The 17,951-nt window shown below is 42.2% G+C and overlaps 1 protein-coding gene across 1 annotated transcript; it reads left to right on the top strand.

Annotated features, from left to right (window-relative positions):
* Positions 1 to 5,181: 5,181 nt before the first annotated feature.
* On the top strand, positions 5,182 to 17,781 carry gnao1b (guanine nucleotide binding protein (G protein), alpha activating activity polypeptide O, b). Its single transcript, XM_021586266.2, has 8 exons — positions 5,182 to 5,605; positions 5,768 to 5,810; positions 12,329 to 12,470; positions 12,766 to 12,926; positions 13,557 to 13,685; positions 13,808 to 13,937; positions 14,032 to 14,185; positions 14,353 to 17,781. Exons 1-8 carry the CDS (start codon positions 5,488 to 5,490, stop codon positions 14,538 to 14,540), a joined length of 1,065 nt encoding a protein of 354 aa, XP_021441941.1. The 5' UTR covers positions 5,182 to 5,487; the 3' UTR covers positions 14,541 to 17,781.
* The last annotated feature ends 170 nt before the right edge of the window (positions 17,782 to 17,951 follow it).

The following is a 17,951-nucleotide window of genomic DNA, read 5'->3' as shown; positions in this document are numbered from 1 at the left end:
AACCTAACCCTAAATCCTAACCCTAATTGTAACCTTAAACCTAACCCCAAAGTTTAAAACAGCCTTTGTCCTTGTGGGGACCTTCTCACCACAAGGGAGAATTTTCCTTGTTTTGCTATCCTTGTGGGGACTTTTCGGGATTTTTGGTAGCCATGAGGATAGTAATACGAGCCCACACACACACTGTGACACATTTTGTGTTGTTTTAGCTCTGTTCTCCAGCACTTTGGATGGATTTGAAATGATACAATGACTATAAGGTTAAAGTGCACACTGTCAGCTTTAATTTGAGGGTATTTTCATCATATCGAGTGAACCGTTTAGAAATTATAGCACTTTTTGTACATACTGTAGTCCCCCCAATTTAGGGGACCAAAATTATTGAGACAAATTCACTTATGTGTATTAAAGTAGTCAAAGGTTTAGTATAGGTCCCATATTCCTAGCACGCAATGATTACATCAAGCTTGTGACTCTACAAAATTGTTGGATGGATTTGTGTGTGTTATGTTGCTTACGTGTGTGTGTGTGTGTGTGTGTGTGTGTGTGTGTGTGTGTGTGTGTGTATTTGTCTGCAGTGCAGTATTTGTAAAAGTGAATGTGTGTATGTCACTGTGTCTGTCTCTCTGTGCGTGTGTGTGCAACTATGTGTGCATAAATACATAGCGTGTAGTAAATCGTGAATAATGATGACTGAGAAAGTTACTGAGGCACAAATACAGTGGGACAAAAAAGGAATTAGTCAGCCACCAACTGTGCAAGTTCTCACACTTAAAAAGATGAGAGAGGCCTGTAATTTTCATCATAGGTACACTTCAACTATTACAGACAAAATGAGGAAAAAAACTCCAGAAAATCACATTGTAGGATTTTTAATGAATTTATTTGCAACTTATGGTGGAAAATAAGTATTTGGTTACCTACAAACAAGCAAGATTTCTGGCTCTCACAGACCGGTAACTTCTTCTTTAAGAGGCTCCTCTGTCCTCCACTCGTTACCTGTATTAATGGCACCTGTTTGAACTTGTTATCAGTATAAAAGACACCTGTCCACAACCTCAAACAGTCACACTCCAAACTCCACTATGGCCAAGACACAAGAGCTGTCAAAGGACACCAGAAACAAAATTGTAGACCTGCACCAGGCTGGGAAGACTGAATCTGCAATAGGTAAGCAGCTTGGTTTGAAGATATCAACTGTGGGAGCAATTATTAGGAATTGGAAGACATACAAGACCGCTGATAATCTCCCTCGATCTGGGGCTCCACGCAGGATCTCACCCCATGGGGTCAAAATGATCACAAGAATGGTGAGCAAAAATCCCAGAACCACACGGGGGGGCATAGTGAATGACCTGCAGAGAGCTGGGACCAAAGTAATTTGGAGCATTTGGATGATCCAGAAGAAGATTGGGAGAATGTCATATGGTCAGATGAAACCAAAATATAACTTTTTGGTAAAAACTCAACTCGTCGTGTTTGGAGGACAAAGAATGCTGAGTTGCATCCAAAGAACACCATACCTACTGTGAAGCATGGGGGTGGAAACATCATGCTTTGGGGCTGTTTTTCTGCAAAGGGACCAGGACGACTGATCCGTGTAAAGGAAAGAATGAATGGGGCCATGTATCGTGAAATTTTGAGTGAAATCCTCCTTCCATCAGCAAGGTCATTGAAGCGTGGCTGGGTCTTTCAGCATGACAATGATCCCAAACACACCGCCCGGGCAACGAAGGAGTGGCTTCGTAAGAAGCATTTCCAAGGTCCTGGAGTGGCCTAGCCAGTCTCCAGATCTCAACCCCATAGAAAATCTTTGGAGGGAGTTGAAAGTCCATGTTGCCCAGCAACAGCCCCAAAACATCACTGCTCTAGAGGAGATCTGCATGGAGGAATGGGCCAAAATACCAGCAACAGTGTGTGAAAACCTTGTGAAGACTTACAGAAAACATTTGACCTCTGTCATTGCCAACAAAGGGTATATAACAAAGTATTGAGATAAACTTTTGTTATTGACCAAATACTTATTTTCCACCATAATTTGCAAATAAATTCATTAAAAATCCTACAATGTGATTTTCTGGATTTTTTCCCCTCATTTTGTCTGTAATAGTTGAAGTGTACCTATGATGAAAATTACAGGCCTCTCTCATCTTTTTAAGTGGGAGAACTTGCACAATTGGTGGCTGACTAAATACTTTTTTGCCCCACTGTATCATACCCCCAAAACATGCCAACCTCTCAGCATTTCAATAACAGGGGAGGTTAGCTTTTTGGGGGGGGTATGACAATTTGTGTGTCTAACTTTCTCAGTCATCATTATTCATGATTTATTCAGGACAATCCGTAATCATGGTAGCATCCACATTAATGTAGAAGTGTTTGGAAATATATTATGTTCTTATTTACAATAAAAGTGACTCCAAAATGACACAGTACATGATTTACCATTAATTTCTATTGGGCACAAAATAATCTGAACCACAACCAAAACAAACAGCAAATGCATCCAACAAGTTTTCTACAGTCACAAGTTTAATGTAATCATTGCGTGCTAGGAATATGGGATTATTTCTCACCCGAACCGTTCACCCGATATGGATGAAAATACCCTCAAATTAAAGCTGACAGTCTGCACGTTAACCTCATAGTCATTGTATCATTCCAAGGTGCTGGAGTACAGAGCCAAAACAACTAAACGTGTCACTGTCCCAATATTTTTGGAGCTCACGGTATGTCCTCTTGCATTAAGGTAAGAGCTTGGGGCTTAGTTTATGAAGGCTATAGGCCTTCGCAGGTTGAGGAATTGACTTGTAAGGCTGTAGGTTTAACTGGTAATTCAGGCTTTTGGTGTCAGTATAGTCCATTGTAAAACCCTCACACCTTATCACTCCACTCTTTCCACATGTGGATTGGAAGTTTTTAATGTGCACACACACACACATAGAGTTACACACACATGCACAGAGAGACGGACACAGAGACACACAAAAATACACACACATTCACTTTTACACATACTGCACTGCAGACATAAACACACGCACACACACTCATCAATACATACAGTGCCTTGCGAAAGTATTCGGCCCCCTTGAACTTTGGGACCTTTTGCCACATTTCAGGCTTCAAACATAAAGATATAAAACTGTATTTTTTGGTGAAGAATCAACAACAAGTGGGACACAATCATGAAGTGGAACGACATTTATTGGATATTTCAAACTTTTTTAACAAATCAAAAACTGAAAAATTGGGCGTGCAAAATTATTCAGCCCCCTTAAGTTAATAGTTTGTAGCGCCACCTTTTTCTGCGATTACAGCTGTAAGTCACTTGGGGTATGTCTCTATCAGTTTTGCACATCGAGAGACTGACATTTTTTCCCATTCCTCCTTGCAAAACAGCTCGAGCGCAGTGAGGTTGGATGGAGAGCATTTGTGAACAGCAGTTTTCAGTTCTTTCCACAGATTCTCGATTGGATTCAGGTCTGGACTTTGACTTGGCCATTCTAACACCTGGATATGTTCATTTTTGAACCATTCCATTGTAGATTTTGCTTTATGTTTTGGATCATTGTCTTGTTGGAAGACAAATCTCCGTCCCAGTCTCAGGTCTTTTGCAGACTCCATCAGGTTTTCTTCCAGAATGGTCCTGTATTTGGCTCCATCCATCTTCCCATCAATTTTAACCATCTTCCCTGTCCCTGCTGAAGAAAAGCAGGCCCAAACCATGATGCTGCCACCACCATGTTTGACAGTGGGGATGGTGTGTTCAGCTGTGTTGCTTTTACGCCAAATATAACGTTTTGCATTGTTGCCAAAAAGTTCAATTTTGGTTTCATCTGACCAGAGCACCTTCTTCCACATGTTTGGTGTGTCTCCCAGGTGGCTTGTGGCAAACTTTAAACAACACTTTTTATGGATATCTTTAAGAAATGGCTTTCTTCTTGCCACTCTTCCATAAAGGCCAGATTTGTGCAATATACGACTGACTGATTGTTGTCCTATGGACAGAGTCTCCCACCTCAGCTGTAGATCTCTGCAGTTCATCCAGAGTGATCATGGGCCTCTTGGCTGCATCTCTGATCAGTCTTCTCCTTGTATGAGCTGAAAGTTGAGGGACGGCCAGGTCTTGGTAGATTTGCAGTGGTCTGATACTCCTTCCATTTCAATATTATCACTTGCACAGTGCTCCTTGGGATGTTTAAAGCTTGGGAAATATTTTTGTATCCAAATCTGGCTTTAAACTTCTTCACAACAGTATCTCGGACCTGCCTGGTGTGCTCCTTGTTCTTCATGATGCTCTCTGCGCTTTTAACGGACATCTGAGACTATCACAGTGCAGGTGCATTTATACGGAGACTTGATTACACACAGGTGGATTGTATTTATCATCATTAGTCATTTAGGTCAACATTGGAACATTCAGAGATCCTCACTGAACTTCTGGAGAGAGTTTGCTGCACTGAAAGTAAAGGGGCTGAATAATTTTGCACGCCCAATTTTTCAGTTTTTGATTTGTTAAAATTTTTTGAAATATCCAATAAATGTCGTTCCACTTCATGATTGTGTCCCACTTGTTGTTGATTCTTCACAAAAAAATACAGTTTTATATCTTTATGTTTGAAGCCTGAAATGTGGCAAAAGGTCGCAAAGTTCAAGGGGGCCGAATACTTTCGCAAGGCACTGTATATGTAAGCAACATAACACACACACAGGATAAAAGCAATTGCTAGATTAATAATTAATACAATTGAAATGTAATGATATTGTGTTGTACTACCTTGTGTAGCCTATTGTTGCTGTTGACATTACATGAGCTAGGCCCTTAACTCTAATTGCTCCTGTAAATCGCTCTGGATAAGAGTGTCTGCTAAATGACTAAAATGTCAAATGTAAAAAGGCTAAAGTTATAGGCCGATGTTTACCCACTCCTAGTGGATTATACATTTTATTTATAAGGACACGGAAGACAAGAATAGCCCACTTCCAGTATCGTGCGAGACCACGCCTTTTATGTAATAAAAAGGCCTATTATACATTGTATATTCAGCGAAATTATTCCACGAAGCAAAATGTGTCTTTAAAATCCCCGTTTGAATGTGGTCGCATTTGACGATTAGCGCCTGCCTTTGCTCTGACGTCAACGAGATTGTCTGCGCTAGGTGAGTCTCGCGCACACTGCCTTCCCTTCCCCTCCTCTCTCCGTCGGTTATTGTGAAGAGATTGAAGGATGAGATCGCTCGCGCTCGCTGTCATCAGTGCCGCCCTATAGAGACCCCCAGCCCCGAGGCTCGAACACAACGACCCCACCCCCGCTCCAAGAGGGACGGAGAAAAAACCCTATTCTGACCCGGCTTTATTTGCCCTCAATCCGGGCCTCATGCTGTAGCAGACTGAACGAGCGAGAGAGAGAGACAAACATACATATTGAGTCGGCGAGGGACAGGGCGGAATAGAGGAGAAGGGATTGTTCATTCGACTCTAGACATGGGATGTACACTCAGCGCTGAGGAGCGCGCTGCTCTGGACAGGAGCAAAGCCATCGAAAAAAACCTGAAGGATGATGGAGTCACTGCCGCAAAGGAAGTGAAACTGCTACTGCTTGGTAAGACACCGTTTATAACGGGGGCTGCCCGTTCTGCACGGTTCGGTTGATGTTGATGTCGATTGCAGAGAGCCGGGCCGGGGCGGCAGGCGCTCTCCGTGGTCCTGATGTCATGTCCCCCTAAAGACAACCGACTCTCACTCTGCTCTCTATTCCCTTTAGGGGGAGGAGAATCGGGCAAAAGCACCATCGTCAAACAAATGAAGTAAGTGCTTTTTTTTTTTTTTTCTGAAACAGGCGTCTTTGACGAGGCCTGAGATTGCGCCTCCCCTGCCCATAGTGAGGCTGAGCCGCTAGCTCCGCCATGTTTCCTCAGAGGCCGTACCTTTGCCGGTGATTCGAGCACCTCCTGTAGACGGTAATCGGAGGCGGTGCTCACGGTCAGTAGCAGGCCGCAGGGGTGCTGTCCACTGACATGGTGCTGAAATTTACCCAGAGGTTTTTCATGCATCTATCGATAAAGAGGCATGGCGAATACATCGGTGTTTGTGACTGTGTGTGTGTGTTTTTGTGCAGACAATATGTGTGTATGTGTGTATTAGTGAGGTCACTACACTACAGCTCCATTAGCAAATATCTCTGGTTTAATCTTACTGGCTTTAAGTGCCTGATATCGCAGAGAGTACTTTGCCTATAAAGCGGATTTACTCAGAAAATATGGCATCTAAAACCACATGTAAACCTTTCCCCTTCTTGTCTAAACCACTCTCTCATCTAAATCACTGTTCTTTTTCTAAACCCTGTTACTAGATTTCTTCTTTAAAGAAGACCTCTGTATCCAGGGCCCAACCGGAAAAGCACATTATATAATATTTTCATGCACATAATTAAACACGGCTGTTGCTATGCAGACATCCTCTCAAAAATCCACAATTTAAAAAATGTTGGGTTCAGTGCATTCACTGTACCTCAGCACACACTCATCTGCCCCACACACACCCTGCTTTTTCCATCACACACACACTACTCCCTCTACTCCACTCTGTTTCCTTCCATTCTAGCACTCTCTCCATATTTAATTATCCTGGGGGTTCTCCCTAGCGGTACAGACAGTTACCCAAAAGCATCACTCGGGAGAGGCTTCTGTTGTGAACTACATATGTTACATTGGTTATATTATATAATGCCAGGATCGGAACAGGAAAAACTGATCCAAGACAGAGATAGCATTGGCTCTTTGTGTGTGTACACATGGGTGTGCATTTGTGTAGTTTTGTATGTATTGATAATGGTGTGTGTCTGGATGTGCTTACATATATGTTTATTTGCCAGAATTTCATTGACACGATAAACCCCATGAGATACCCTATCATGTTTTACAAAGGAGTGTAATAATAATAATAATAATAATAATAATAAATATCTAATTCAAAAATAAATCATAGGCATTATATGGAGTTGGTCCCCCCTTTGCTGTTATAACAGCCTCCACTTTTCTGGGAAGGCTTTCCACTAAATGTTGGAACATTGCTGCGGGGACTTGCTTCCATTCAGCCACAAGAGCATTAGTGAGGTTGGGCACTGATGTTGGGCAATTAGGCCTGGCTCGCATTCCAATTCATCCCAAAGGTGTTCGATGGGGTTTAGGTCAGGGCTCTGTGCAGGCCAGTCAAGTTCTTCCACACTGATCTCAACAAACCATTTATGTATGGACCTAGCTTTGTACACACTAAAACATGAAAATACCTTCCCCAAACTGTTGCCACAAAGTTGGAACCACAGAATTGTCTAGAATGTCATTGTATGCTGTAGCATTAATATTTCCCTTCACTGGTATTAAGGGGCCTAGCCCAAACCATGAAAAACATCCCCAGACCATTACTCTTCCTCCACCAAACTTTACAGTTGGCACTCTGCATTGGGGCAGGTAGCGTTATACTGGCATCCTCCAAACCTAGAGTTGTCCTTCAGACTACCAAATGGTGAAGAGTGATGCATCTCTCCAGAGAATGCTTTTTCACTGCTCCAAAGTCCAATGGCGGTGAGCTTTACACCACTCCAGCCAACGCTTGGCATTGCACATGGTGATCTTAGGCTTGTGTACGGCTACTTGGCCATGAAAACCAATTTCATGTAGCTCCCATCAAACAGTTATTGTGCTGACGTTGCTTCCAGAGGCAGTTTGGTACTCAGTAGTGAGTGTTGCAACCAAGGACAGACGATTTTTACGCTTCACGTGCTTCAGCACTCGGCGGTCCCATTCTGTGAGGTTGTGTGGCCTACCACTTCGCTGCTGAGCCGTTGTTGCTCCTAGACCTTGCCACTTCACAATAACAGCACTTACAGTTGACCAGGGCAGCACTAGCAGGGCAGAGTAAATTTGACGCAACTGACTTGTTGGAAAGGTGTCATCCTATGACGCTGCCCCGTAGAAAGTCACTGAGCTCTTCATTACGGGCCAATCTATTGCCAATGTTTGTCTATGGAGATTGCATGGCTGTGTGTTCGATTTTATACACCTGTCAGCAATGAAATAGCTGAATCCACTAATTTTATGGGATGTCCACATACTTTTGGCCATGTAGTATAGCCGCGACCAGCAATGAACGGGGTTCTCAGACTGACAGAAAGGACACAAGATCAGAGTGGATTTACTTTGGTTTAAATACACAAATAAAAACAGATTCTTGATTTGTCAATAACTCAGCCATCTTTTGATTTTTTCTTAAACTAAGTTAAGGCAAGTACTATGGGCTACATTCCAAATTTGGTGTCATTTGGTCCTATGGTTCATAAGTAGAAGATGTTTGAAGTATTTTTAGTATATTTTAGAATTTTAGCCTATGTGCTAATATGCATCTACACATGGCCATATTTGAATTCATCAATGTTATTTTGTCAAACTCGTTAGGGACTATTGTGATGTGTCCAAAGACCGTATTTGGAGTGAATCTGACTTTTAGTCCATGAGAAGAATATTTTTTTGTGATTATTTTAAGCATTAGCATTACATAGTGAATTGTTAATTTTTTTAAAGATATCAATGCCAGACTTATGTCATCATGTTAATGTTTCAAACTTATAGGCCATTGTGAAGTGGATTTATCAATAACTCAGCCATTACTTAACCAATCCCTTAGGTTTTCTCAAACTAAGGAAACACAAATTTCCAAGATGGAGGAAAATCTATCCTGAAGGACCTTATGGGTCATTGTGGCAAATTTGTTCAGCTTGCGGAAAGACACCTACATGCAAATTTTCAAGTGTCTATGTCAAACGGGCGGCGGATATGAGAGTTTAAGTGAGACTGCTTATAACAGCGTCATCTATAGGCCAATCGGGGCCATTTTCTTTGACCAAGTTAATCATGGACTCTTGTTTCTTTGTGCCAAATTAGAAAAAAGGTGTGTGTGTGTGTTTGTGTTTGTATGTAGCAAGGTGAATTGATAATGGTATACAGCAATCTGTATTATTAAAAAGCAACACCTTAATTATTAAATAGCAAGTATGTTTTAAGAGAACTTGATCATAGTGTACTAGTACAGACTAGAAAAGTGGTACACACACATTAAGAAAGGCACATACTGAGGAAGGCTATGCATCTTAAACATCTGTGAAAATAAAAAAAAATCTAAGAGAAGGTCATCGAAAATGTTTAATACATTTTTTTTTATTTCCTCTTTATTTAACCAGGTAGGCTAGTTGAGAACAAGTTCTCATTTACAACTGCGACCTGGCCAAGATAAAGCAAAGCAGTGCAACACAAACAACAACACAGAGTTACACATGGAATAAACAAGCATGCAGTCAATAACACAATAGAAAAAAAAGCAGTCTATATAAAATGTGTGCAAATGGCGTGAGGAGGTAAGGCAATAAATAGGCCATAGTAGCAGAGTAATTACAATTTAGCAAATTAACACTGGAGTGATAGATGAGCAGATGGTGATGTGTGAGTAGACATACTGTTGTGCAAAAGAGCAGAAAAGTAAATAAAAACAATATGGGGATGAGGTAGGTAGATTGGGTGGGCTATTTACAGATGGGCTATGTACAGCTGCAGCGATCGGTTAGCTGCTCAGATAGTTTAAAGTTAGTGAGGGAAATATAAGTCTCCAGCTTCAGCTGTTTTTGCAAATCGTTCCAGTCATTGGCAGCAGAGAACTGGAAGGAAAGGCGGCCAAAGGAGGTGTTGGCTTTGGGGATGACCAGTGAGATATAACTGCTGGAGCGCGTGCTATGGGTGGGTGTTGTTATCATGACCAGTGAGCTGAGATAAGGCGGAGCTTTACCTAGCATAGACTTATAGATGACCTGGAGCCAGTGGGTCTGGCGACAAATACAGTGGGGAAAAAAAAGTATTTAGTCAGCAACCAATTGTGCAAGTTTTCCCACTTAAAAAGATGAGAGAGGCCTGTAATTTTCATCATAGGTACACTTCAACTATGACAGACAAAATGAGAAAAAAAATGGACTCAAATCCTGCAGTGCCAGACGTGTCCCCCTGCTTAAGTCAGTACATGTCCAGGCCCGTCTGAAGTTTGCTAGAGAGCATTTGGATGATCCAGAAGAAGATTGGGAGAATGTCATATGGTCAGATGAAACCAAATTAGAACTTTTTGGTAAAAACTCAACTCGTCGTGTTTGGAGGACAAAGAATGCTGAGTTGCATCAAAGAACACCATACCTACTGTGAAGCATGGAGGTGGAAACATCATGCTTTGGGGCTGTTTTTCTGCAAAGGGACCATGACGACTGATCCGTGTAAAGGAAAGAATGAATGGGGCCATGTATCGTGAGATTTTGAGTGAAAACCTCCTTCCATCAGCAAGGGCATTGAAGATGAAACGTGGCTGGGTCTTTCAGCATGACAATGATCCCAAACACACCGCCCGGGCAACGAAGGAGTGGCTTCGTAAGAAGCATTTCAGGGTCCTGGAGTGGCCTAGCCAGTCTCCAGATCTCAACCCCATAGAAAATCTTTGGAGGGAGTTGAAAGTCCGTGTTGCCCAGCAACAGCCCCAAAACATCACTGCTCTAGAGGAGATCTGCATGGAGGAATGGGCCAAAATACCAGCAACAGTGTGTGAAAACCTTGTGAAGACTTACAGAAAACGTTTGACCTCTGTCATTGCCAACAAAGGGTATATAACAAAGTATTGAGATCAACTTTTGTTATTGACCAAATACTTATTTTCCACCATCATTTGCAAATAAATTCATTAAAAATCCTACAATGTGATTTTCTGGATTTTTTTCCTCATTTTGTCTGTCATAGTTGAAGTGTACCTATGATGAAAATTACAGGCCTCTCTCATCTTTTTAAGTGGGAGAACTTGCACAATTGGTGGCTGACTAAATACTTTTTTGCCCCACTGTGTGTAGCGAGGGCCAGCCGACTAGAGCATACAGGTCGCAGTGGTGGGTGGTATAAGGGGCTTTGGTGACAAAACGGATGGCACTGTGATAGACTACATCCAGTTTGCTGAGTAGAGTATTGGAAGTTATTACCGAAGTCGAGGATCGGTAGGATAGTCAGTTTTACGAGGGTATGTTTCGCGACGTGAGTGAATGAGGCTTTGTTGCGAAATAGGAAGCCGATTCTAGATTTAATTTTGGATTGGAGATTTTTAATATGAGTCTGGAAGGAGAGTTTACAGTCTAGCCAGACACCTAGGTATTTGTAGTTGTCCACATATTCTAAGTCAGAAACCTCCAGAGTAGTGATGCTAGTCGGGCGGATGCGGGCAGACAACGGTTGAAGAGCATGCATTTGGTTTTACTAGCGTTTAAGAGCAATTGGAGGCCACGGAAGGAGTGTTGTATGGCATTGAAGCTCGTTTAGAGGTTAGTTAACACAGTGTCCAAAGAAGGGCCAGATCTATACAGAATGGTGTCGTCTGCATAGAGGTGGATCTGGGAATCACCTGCAGCAAGAGCGACATCATTGATGTATACAGAGAAAAGAATCGGCCCGAGAATTGAACCCTGTAGTACCCCCATAGAGACTGCCAGAGGACCGGACAACAGGCCCTCCGATTTGACAGACTGAACTCTGTCTGAGAAGTCGTTTTAAAAATGTGTTACATAATGTGTGAACCACCTTACTCTGTAAGAATAAGATCTTCATACCTATGGATTATGCACCTTTTGAAGTCAATGGTATACTTATTTATTTAACTAGGCAAGTCAGTTAAGAACAAATTCTTATTTTCAATGATGGCCTAGGAACAGTGGGTTATCTGCCTTGTTCAGGGGCAGAATGACAGATTTTTATCTGTCATTCTAGGCTACCTGCCACCCCAACTGCTGAAGTGTATTCCAGACTAGGCTAGTGTAATGGATTTATAATCTGATCCTCAATATCAGAACGTTTCACGTCAATGTTGTTGAGTGGTTTAAATGTACAGACCACCTTTGTCATTACAAATGTGAAACCTAAAGTGGCTATATTGGCTGCAGTTGATGCTGCTGAGGTGTGAGTGAGTGTTTGTGTGTGAAAGAGAGAAGAAAAGAGAAGGTGGGTGGCAGCCATTGATGTGCTGCGTGTATTTGGGTGTGTGCAAAGGAGCAGGCACTGCTTGACGCTCAGAGACAACCCTGTTCTTGGTCACATGCACGCGCGTACAGATGCACATACACTAAAGCGTCTGCTGAAATGTGGGTTCACTGAAGTGTGAATGTTTGTGTGTGTGCGCTCATGCATGCACACTTAGCCTACGTACGTGTGTGTGTGTGTGTGCTATTTTGTATGTGTTCTGATGTGTGTGTGTGTGTATGCAGGATTATCCATGAAGATGGCTTTTCTGGGGATGATGTGAAGCAGTATAAGCCTGTGGTCTACAGCAACACCATCCAGAGTTTGGCTGCCGTCCTCCGAGCTATGGACTCTCTGGGCATCGAGTACGCCGACAAGGACAGAAAGGTGGGTACATGCACCCTGCACAGAGTAGGATTCATCCATAGTGTACAACCAATGGCCCTTTCAAAACCTTACTTCAAGGTGCACTGCAAAGCAGACCTTAATGTTTCCAGTGGGGTATGGTGGTAGACATCCAGGAATTCAGCTATTCAGTCTTCACCTCATATGTGTCTTAATAAATCTATGCATGTGTTTTTGTTTGTGTATGTGTGTGTGCGTGCGTGCGTGCGTGTGTGTGTGTGTGGTGATGCATAGTCATATCTTTTGTACATAATATCTTATGTATGTGTGTGTCCAGGCGGATGCTAAGCTGGTGTGTGATGTGGTCACTCGTATGGAGGACACAGAGCCCTACTCAGCAGAGCTGCTGACAGCTATGAAGCGTCTGTGGGCCGATGCCGGGACCCAGGAGTGTTTCAACAGGGCCAGGGAGTACCAGCTCAATGACTCCGCTGCCTAGTGAGTAAACACTAAGGGACCAAGCATATCGGAGTGCATGAAACTTTAAATTAAGCATAATTCATGCATTGAATCAATGGAAGATTTGTGAGAAAGTTCCAGTTACCTAACATATTGGAATTTGAGTCCATTAGCTGCCTGTTCTTGAACAGTAACACAGTGCAAAGGTTAGTCTATGAAGTGACTGCGTTGGTTAGTCTTTACAGTGCAAAGGTTAGTCTTCGCACTGTATTTTTGTAGCTCTACACTCTTAGAAAAAAGGGTTCCAAAAGGGCTCTTCCTCTTTCTGCATAGGAGAACCCTTTTTGGTTCTAGATACAACCTTTTTGGTTCCAGAACCTTTTGGGTTCAATGTAGAGCCCTCTGTGGAAAGGATTCTACTTGAAACCAAAAGGGTTCTACCTGCAACCAAAAAGGGTTCTTTAAAGGGTTTTCTTATGAGGACAGCCGAAGAACCCATTTAGGTTCTAGATGGCACCTTTTTTTCTAAGAGTGTATTACTGAAGCTCTACCTCCCCTCCCCTCCCCTCCCCTCCCCTCCCCTCCCCTCCCCTCCCCTCCTTCGCTTCCCCCTCCTCCCTCCTCCCTCCTGTTTCCATTTCCCCTCTCCTTCCTTCTTTCTCTCATTAGCTACCTGGACAGTTTAGACCGTATTGGTGCTGCTGACTACCAGCCCACCGAGCAGGACATCCTGAGAACCCGAGTCAAGACCACTGGGATCGTGGAGACCCATTTCACCTTCAAAAACCTGCACTTTAGGTTAGACACACCACACACACATAGGTTTACACATACAGTTCCTCTCCCAGTCCAGTATATTTGTTTGTAGCATATTTGTGGTGTATGTTATGACACGTTTATAACTCTTATGTTTCTTTCAGGCTGTTTGATGTTGGAGGTCAGAGGTCAGAGAGAAAGAAGTGGATCCACTGCTTTGAGGATGTGACGGCCATTATCTTCTGTGTGGCGTTAAGTGGCTATGATCAGGTTCTGCATGAGGATGAAACCACTGTAAGTACTTCACACACACTTCGTACTACTCACAAACACACCACACATATTCTCAAACATGCATCTCATCTGTCTTATTTGGTATTTTCTGCAGAATCGCATGCACGAGTCCCTCATGCTCTTCGACTCTATCTGTAACAACAAGTTCTTCATCGACACCTCCATCATCCTCTTCCTCAACAAGAAGGATCTGTTCGAGGAGAAGATTAAGAAGTCACCACTGAGTATCTGTTTCCCTGAATATACAGGTAAGACTTCCCTACAGTCCGCATATACACAAAGTTAGACAGACACACATGCAGAACAGATGGTCGTAAGTCTCTCTCACTCTCTGGCGCTGTATCTCTCTTCCTCTCCTACTCTTCTTTCTCCTCTCTCTCGCCCTCACCCACCTTTCCTCCCAATCCCCCCATAGGTGCTAACACTTATGATGATGCTACCGCATACATTCAGGTGCAATTTGAGAGTAAGAGCCGTTCGCCCAACAAGGAGATCTACTGTCACCTGACCTGTGCCACTGACACAGGAAACATCCAGGTAGTGTTTGACGCAGTCACTGACATCATCATCGCCAACAACCTGAGGGGGTGTGGCTTATACTGAGGCCTAGCCCTGCACAGAGGTTGCATTGGAGGGTGTGAGGTGGTTAATAATAATAATAATTTTGATGATATTAAAAGGCATAATTATGTAAATCTACACGTCCTAAGGGACCCAAAGAGCTGCCGCCAGACACCACGACGGATTCTTTGCCATGTTCTGTTCCTCTATTCCTTTTTTTAATTTCAGAATTCCACCACCCCTCTTTTGTTTATTTGTTATCAACATGTGTTTCCTATTGAATGTCCTTCATGTTTTGTTGATTGTGTGAACAACTGTAAGATGTAAATCAGAAAAGGGGAGGTCCAAGGAGTATATTCTGTTTTCGTGCCATGTTTCGCAACAAATTAGATAGAAATGTTATGCATAGAGCGGAGAAGGTCCTCTTTTCCTTGTGATAGAGATTTGTGTCAGTTCTATACATTACATCTCTATCTGCAACATCCAGAACATTGAGCCACAATGAATGTACCCCTTGGTGCTCCGTTTGCAGAGGTGATGTTGTGCTCTAGGTGATGATGTAATAGAGGTGGTACTGGTGGCTGGGGTTCTGTACAGCGTTGGATAGAACCCCCCTCTCTGTTGGACTCACACAGGGCTGCTCTACATGAGCTCCTTCTGCTCTGTTTTATTCCTATCTCTTTTAAACATCCAGAAGGGGGGGGGGCAGTTCTGTTTGTGTGGCAGGCTCTGCCATTGGCCTCCTGCAGTGTGATGAAATGCCTGTCAGCCAATGATATATCTGTGTCGGGAAAGTGTGATATCAGTGCCAACCTTCTGAGCATGACAGATAGGGGAATAGAATTAGAGATCATTGATCACTTTCACACTATCTTTACAATATAATGCAATTGAAGGGACACAAACGCTTTATTATCATCAAATTATCTGTGGATTTTATTTCAACCTCATGCCCTCCTACCTCCTAGAATCCCGTGCCACATATTTATTTCCTGTCCTGTCAGACCGGTGGAACACCACTTCCTGTCTCAGTCTCAGAGGGTCTAGAGCTGCTCTGATGGACCGTCTCAAATGTCACCTCCCATGTAGTGTACTACTTCTTCAAAAGTAGTTCTTCAAAAGTAGTACATAAAGTAGTACATAAAGTAGTACATAATATGGGGAATAGGTTATCATTTTAGACTTGCACACTCAAGTCCACTGGTCAGTGATGTATCATATGGTTGTCTCCTGGTCTCCTCTCACTTATCACTTATCACTGAGATGAAAGGACTGGATAGGTTTCCACCGTGTTGTTTTCACTCACTAGTCCTTACAAATTTGTAGTTTTAGGAGAGGACAGCCACAGACCACTGACCAGTCTCTCTGCTTGTTCAAAAGGGTCTTCCTAGGTGCTCTTTATGTAATAAAACATGAATATGTGAATGCTCAATTATTTGGAAGTTGAGGTAATTTGTAGATTAGATAAGCCACACAGTGCTTAGCTCAGGATGACCCTTGTGAGCAAATATGCTGAATTCCAAATCCATCCATACTACCCCCTCTAGGAATTCCTGTAGATTTGAAAGGATTTGATTGGTTTAACCTTTTCATGTCCATAACAGAAATGCATAATATTCTACAGTACACATGTTCTCTGAGTTTACTGATGGACAAATCGGCCAAAGCGTTTAAACAATACCTAAAGAAATCCACACACACACACCCTTAGAGTGCATGCAGTATAAGCCCATCAAATGCAAGTCAATAGAGACTGGAGAGTGAGTGATTTTACAGCATTGTCCCTCTTTCTCAGATCTTAAACATGTTCACATCTTAATCATTTTTGCTATATAGATTGTCTGGACCAATATATAAATATACAAACAATATCTAAAGAATTCCACACCCTCTCTATCGCACAAGCAAATTCATTTTATGAGATTTTTTATCTGATTCTCAGAACATGTTCAAATTGTAATAATTGTTTCGACCAATATATATAAAAACAATATCTAAAGAAATCCACATACACTCCTAGAGTATATTATACAGCATAAGCAAATCCAATGTAAGTCAATGGCGAGTGAGGCCTGCTACAGCATTTGCCCTCTTTCTCTCTCTCTTTCTCTCCCTCTCTCACAAGCACACGCGTGTGTATACACACCACAGACATCAATGCACACCAGTTGTAAAATGTTTCTCTCTGCAGTCTCCATTGGATTTGGAAATACTGCATGTACTCTAGAGGTGTCTGTGTGAGAGAGGGGATGGATTTCTTTCAATATTGTTTTCATATTTATATTGGTCTGGACAATCTATATACCAAAAGTGATTAAGATCTGATAATTTGAACATGACATGATTCATGTAATGTGTAAAATACAATAACCCCATGTGTCGAAAGACTAAATATAGTATGACACAGAAACGGCTGTAGTTCACAAATGAGTTGAATCATCAATTTGGCATATTTGGGCTTAAACAGGTCACAGAACAATACTTTATGCTTTTAAACTATATCATTCTGAATTGTATTTCAAAATACATATGCTGAAGTCATTTTAATGATTTTTATTGTCTCAAAATCCCAACTTTGGAGGTATGATAGATAATGCCAATCTTAAAACGTCAATTTGGCATGTCTAGGCACTTGTACTAACTATGTTATCACCAAATGTAATGCATTTACACCAAAGAGAATTTGTTCAGTGCCACATTTGTTAATATGGACATGAATGGGTTAGGTAATATGGTAATTGCGTCACCTTCTCTTCTGATAGAGTGGGTGGTATTTTTGCCACATTGCTTGTATACATATATATATAAATATAAACACACACACACAATCGATTTTAGATCTACAGACATGTCCAAGCGGCAGGGGCTGGGGTAGAGTTGGAATTCAGCAGCAGTCTCTCAGTGGGGAGTTTGGGTTAACCCTAACCCCTGACCTCTTAACCCTGAGCAGGCCACAGTCAAACTCCGGCTGTCACGTTCTCTATTTTCACAGAGGAAAAGTACTGCTCTCCACTCATTCACCTGTGCACCTGAAGATGCATCCTATCCCTCTATACTCCCTCTATCACGTGTCGTTCCTCATTTCTCTCAATCCCCCTTTCCATTTTCACCTTAAACACCGTACTGTATATATATGATTATACCAGATTTCTTTTTTTTACTGTGAATGCTTTTGTTCTGCACCCCTTCTCCGTAGATTATTGGTTGCTCTCTCATGTGGAATGTTTGTGCTGAGCCAATCGAATGTTGTGTTTACATTAAAGCCACACTTTTCCTAACTATTCCCACGGCCATATTGAGTATCTTTTTCATGTCTGTCTTTCTCCCAGTGCTTTGTTTGAAATCAACCCCCAAGCTCTTCTCATATTCTCATTGATCTGAAATGATCGGATGGGTGCAATATGGTAATAGCTCCATTGACTCTTATGGTTGGATCGGTGGACTTTCCTCCAT

Source organism: Oncorhynchus mykiss, chromosome 26 (genome assembly GCF_013265735.2).
Source record: "Oncorhynchus mykiss isolate Arlee chromosome 26, USDA_OmykA_1.1, whole genome shotgun sequence".
Taxonomy (NCBI): Eukaryota; Metazoa; Chordata; class Actinopteri; order Salmoniformes; family Salmonidae; genus Oncorhynchus; species Oncorhynchus mykiss.
Note: the sequence above shows the minus strand (reverse complement) of the source record. Positions and strands in the feature narration are given on the sequence as shown.